This window comes from Pagrus major, chromosome 1 (assembly GCF_040436345.1).
Source record: "Pagrus major chromosome 1, Pma_NU_1.0".
In the NCBI taxonomy this organism is placed as follows: Eukaryota; Metazoa; Chordata; class Actinopteri; order Spariformes; family Sparidae; genus Pagrus; species Pagrus major.
Window position 1 is genome coordinate 30,378,624 of NC_133215.1, and position 5,324 is coordinate 30,383,947.

A 5,324-nucleotide genomic window follows, 5' to 3' on the forward strand; every position below is an offset into this window, starting at 1 on the left:
GTAGTGAAGTAGATTTGTAATTGAGCAATAAAGACTAACAAGCCAGACGATTATGGTACTCATTTCCTTTAGTCATTGTACATGAGGAAAGGGAGTGACGATTTATTATCTATCTGCAGGCAAGGGCAAGTCTACTGATTATATCATCATCAGCATCACTGCAACAAATTGTTCTGGGAAATCTTCCCCTCTGTAAATAAGAAGGAACATAAAAAAAAGATCAGATACTGCAGAAGGTGACGTACAAAGTATTCAGGATTAAAACAAGCACAAGCATGTGTGCACCTGCGAATCCTAACACTAATCTTAAATCTGTCTTTCTGTCATTTTTCTTTCAGAGAGCTGATGTCGAACACCTCAGAGGCCTTGGTCTGTCCCCTGCTACAGGAAATGATGAAAAGGAACCACACCGAAGAACAAACGTTGTTGGTTTGCTTCCATGGTCTGGTGTCCTGCCTGGGGATTATGGAGAATGCCCTGATCCTCTGGGTAGTGGGTTTCCGCCTGCAGCGCCGCACTGTGACCTCTGTCTGGGTACTCAACTTGGCCATGTCTGACTTCCTGACGACGCTGACGCTGCCGCTCTTCACTGTGTACCTTAACGCCAAACATAGCTGGGAGCTCGGGAGAGTACTTTGCAAAGCACAGGCTTCCATCTTCTTCTTGAACATGTTTGTGTCAGCCTTCCTGTTGGCCGCCATTTCATTGGACCGCTGCCTTCTGGTAGCCAAGCCAGTGTGGAGCCAGAACCATCGTTCAGTGGCAGGAGCATGGAAGGTGTGTGCATTGGGTTGGCTGTGGGCAGTGATCAATACACTACCTTACTTCGTGTTCCGCACAGTGAATGGGAAACAAGGTCAGAGGAAGCTGTGCTATCATCATTTTGCCATGTATTCATCCTCTCAAGCCACTATGGAGAGAGACTGCGAAGTGAGACAGGCAGCAACAGCCATTTCCAAGTTGCTGCTAGCATTCCTGTTCCCCGTGGTGGTGATTGCAGGGAGCTACATTCACATAGCTGTAAGCCTGAGGAACAGAAGCAGGAGGAGGAAGCAGAGTGCCAGCAGGCTCACTAATGCCCTTATTGAATCAAACAAAGACGGAAAATCAGGAACAACAAATACCCCTCAAACCACAATAACCACTAACATAGGTCTCAAGCCTCTGGCCTCCAGTCAATCTGTATTCAAGTCAACTCCTTCCTTATCCGCCACCACCTCTAGTCAGACCAATCAAAGTCTGCTGTCCCAGAGCTTCACTAAGATGGTGACATTTGTGATTGCAGCATTTGCACTGTGCTGGGCTCCGTATCACATCTTCTGTGTACTCGAAGCGGTAGCCCACTACAAGCGCGGCCTCTTCAACAAGGTGGAGGCGGGGCTGCCCTTAGCCACAACCTTTGCATTCTTGAATTCAGTGCTGAACCCAATTCTGTACGTCTTCAGCTGCCCAAACTTCAGCGTAAGAATACGACAGAGTCTTGGAGCAGTGTTTGACGGTCTGGTAGAGGAAAGAGGGTTACTGGTGGGTCCAGGAAAAAGTTTAAAAGCACAGATTAAGCGGAAGTGCAGTCGAGATTTGGGGCTTGAAACACCAGATACACCAAAGGGATCCTGTTCAGCTTCCGTCCAAAGACAAGAATCAAAAACTGAGGCGGAACTTGGCTGCTAGATTCTATTCGATTTTTGTCTTTGTTATGTTTGATTTAGTTGAGTGATTGATTAATCACGTCAGATATGGCTTAATGCACACGTAGGCCCACTTTAATGGATGCCCTCTGTTCTGTCACATAAAAACTGTCGGCACCACAAAAAGCGTGTTAGCATGCTTATATTGGCATTAGGCAGAGGGTGAGCCTCACTGACCTTAGTGATCCCCTGACTTTTGAGCAAAATTCAATATCAATAACTTTGTGTACATTTGACAAACAGTAATTCAAACAATAATTCTAAAGACTAGACCATGTCATTGTCCCCTAATCAAGTTTCTCATGAACAAATGCTGTGTACTTTCCGCAGCAGCTAGATGGGAGATGATAGCAAACAATTACATGCAAAAACACTCAACTAAGATGGTGGACATGTAAAACAGTATAACTGTACTGTCTTTGTTTCTGTATTACATATCTAGGAACCTACTCCAATATTTGCATACATGCCTGAACACTCCTGATCTCAGTGGGAGTCCTCCCGGTTTTTTATTGTGGTACAAATCAAATGAGTGTTTCTCAGTTTCTGTGTGGGATAAGTGTAATGGTACCTGGCAACCCAACCCAGAGGCAGAGATGAGCATGCACAACCAACCCTGCCTGACATGTGTCACTGGTCCCTGCGCTCACTCAAGCCCTCCACTCAGTTTGGGGGTAAAAATGGATGAAACAAATCCCAAGAAGAAATACACTTCCAAATTTCACTCCGCCTGATGCAAGACCTTGCCTGATGTCAGACAGAACTGTCAACTCGTTACACATTCATATTCAGAATCAGTCAAGTGTCTCACTCTTGCCTCCACTCTGCAGACTGTCTTCCTGCTGGCAATGATGGCTTCTCAACACACACACACTCTCTCTCTCTCTCTCTCTCTCTCTCTCTCTCTAACAATGTTTGCACTTGACATTTTTGTGATATAAATTTTAGATGTTAACTTTTTTGTACATTTTGTATGTTTTTAATTTATTCTTTGTGAGATATGAATTTAAAATTCCTTAGAAGTTACTCTACTTTCACTTCCTTGTATTAATTCTATTAATGTGGTGTTGGTGTGGTTATATGGAGGCAGGGGTGTTGAGGGTAGGCCATTTGCCTATAATCCAGAAAATCTTCCTCTTTTGCACAGCCTGTCGTGGCAGATTCAGTCACTGCCATTAATGAAAATTGTTTTGTTTGTCTGTATCACTCTGATATTAAATTGAAAGGTATTTTGCACAGACAGAAACTATTGGTCTGGTTCGGTTGATTTGGTTTTCATTCACTTTTCGTGACATTTATTTCCATGTTATCATTTGATTCTTGTGTCTTGAATTTTTTCAACTTTTCCCTTCTTACAGTATATAAATGCAAATGCAAAGATGTGAAAGAAATGCACTCTCAAGGGGGTTGTATTTATATAAAGAAAATGAATACGTTTCTGTTGCACCAAATTAGGTTATTATTTCATCAAATGACACGCTGCAAAGGAGAAAAGTTTTTTAAGGTCTCACAAACCAAAAGATTGGGGGTTCATGCTGTGCAGGTTTTGGCCACCAGAGAGCAGTGTAGCACTGATTGGTAAGAAGACATGAAATGATAAAGTAGGATTATGCTTTTCAGGTCCTGTAATCCAGGAGCACTTTCAATCTGAACTGCTGAATGTCTAGCCACCTTCCTGAGTGATTGGATTTGATCATATCTGATACCCATTTTGATTGACTGTCTCATCACTGCTGGTCACAGTTGTCTTGTTCCATCACATTCAATTGGACACACACACACACACAGGCTGAGGTGTAATGTAGGCCACTGTGGCGTGGGATTACCGTGGAGGTAGTTGTAATTTGGAGAGAATATCAGAGAGTGAAGATTCAGAATATAAAGACAGAGCAGGATTAAACCTAACGGGTCAGACTGATATACAAAGCTCCACTTTCCTCCCAGTCATTCACTTCCAGCAGATTATGTCTCTCTCTCTCCCTCCCTTCGGAACAATCTCTCATTTCCTCCCTGTCTGTATTCATCTAATTCTCTCTTTATGTCTTTTTGGCTGTGGAGCAAGGCCTTTTCTCTTTGACGTGACGGAGCATACAAAGACTCTCAGTGTAGTGAAGTGCAAACATTTCTGTCCATGTTTGACTTTCACACATTTTTTTTACTGTAGAGCCCTGTAAAATATGAAAGAGACATTTAAAATCCAGACTGTCGAATGAATCTGTTTGTTCTCTGTGAGTCCTGTCTTGCTCTTTTTTTCTACTGACTTCCACACTAGAGAAGAAAACAGCAAAGTAGAGTCTATTGAAAGGTGGAGCTCATGCCATGCAAACCAAGAATAAAGGAAGGAAAAGGGTTGCCAGAGATTGCCATACATCCTGTGTACATTTCCCTAAATTGTTTTACAATCAGAACCAGGGCCTGGTGAGGAGAAAATTGAAATTTAGAAATGACGTCCGAGGTCTTTCAGTGAAAGTCATTATACTGCTCAAACAAATTAAGGGAACACTTTAATCACACATCAAATCTTGATGAACAAATTATTCAAGTTGAAAATCTTTACTGATGTACTTTGTATAATTTGTTGAGAACAAAATGACGTAACAACGGTCAATGGAAACCAATCATCAACCCACTGAGGGGTGGATTCAAAATCACACTAAAAAACAAAGTAACAAAATTAAATCACAGGCTGATCCAACTTGTGTGAATTGTATCACACCAACTCATGATGTGACTCAGTAGTGTGTATGCCCCCCCGTGCCTGTATGCACTCCTGACACATCTGGGCATGCTCCTGATGAGTCAGCAGATGGTGTCCTGGGGGATCTCCTCCCAGACCTGGATCAGGGCATCAGTGAAGTCCTGGATACATAACATCCCATAGGTGCTGAATTTATCGCGGTACCTAACAGCAGCCTGGGTACCGTTGGCTATGACGTGGAGGTCTGTGCGACCCTCCAAGGATATCCCTCCCCAGATCATCACTGACCCACCACCAAATCGGCAGGATGACGTTACAGGCAGCAAAATGTCCACCATGGCCTCTCCAGACTCTTTCATGCCTGTCACATGTGCTCAGTGTGAACCTGCTCTCATCTGGGAAGAGAACAGGGTGCCAATGGCAGAGATGCCAGTTCTGGTGTTCTCTCTTGAATGCCAATTGAGTTGCATGGTGCTGGACTGTGAGCACAGGTCCCACTAGAGGACATCGGGCCCTCATGCGACCTTCATGGAGTCTGTCTCTGACAATTTGGTCAGAAACATGCACACCAGTAGCCTGCTGGAGGTCATTTTGTAGGGCTCTGGCAGTGCTCCTCAGGTTCCTCCTCGCACAAAGGAGCAGATACTGTCCTACTGCTGGGTTGATGCCCTTCTGCGGCCCTGTCCAGCTCTCCTCATGTAACGACCAGTCTCCTGGTATCTCCTCCATGCACTTGAGACTGTGCTGGGAGACACAGCAAACCTTGCAACTGCACGTATGGATGTGCCATCCTAGAGGAGCTGGACTACCTGTGCAACCTGTTCGGGCTGCAGGTACCGCCTTGTGCTACCAGTAGTGACAAGGACACTAGCAGAACACAGAACTAGAGAAGAATCAGTCAGGAAGGATAAGGAGAGAGCAACTGTCTGTGGCCACCA

At 44.3% G+C, this 5,324-nt stretch overlaps 1 protein-coding gene across 1 annotated transcript; it reads left to right on the top strand.

Annotated features, from left to right (window-relative positions):
* The first annotated feature begins 345 nt into the window (after nt 1-345).
* On the top strand, nt 346-4,887 carry LOC141000808 (prostaglandin D2 receptor 2-like). Its single transcript, XM_073471713.1, has 3 exons — nt 346-1,057; nt 1,154-1,524; nt 4,570-4,887. Exons 1-3 carry the CDS (start codon nt 346-348, stop codon nt 4,885-4,887), a joined length of 1,401 nt encoding a protein of 466 aa, XP_073327814.1.
* Nucleotides 4,888-5,324: the final 437 nt, after the last annotated feature.

Excerpts from the sequence above, each read along its gene's own strand:
- LOC141000808 (XM_073471713.1), top strand. The coding sequence starts at position 346 with ATGTCGAACACCTCAGAGGCCTTGGTCTGTCCCCTGCTACAGGAAATG. Across the intron at positions 1,058-1,153 it reads AAGCAGGAGGAGGAAGCAGA|GTCTCAAGCCTCTGGCCTCC; the intron begins GTGCCAGCAGGC and ends CCACTAACATAG. Across the intron at positions 1,525-4,569 it reads TAGAGGAAAGAGGGTTACTG|GTGCTGAATTTATCGCGGTA; the intron begins GTGGGTCCAGGA and ends AACATCCCATAG.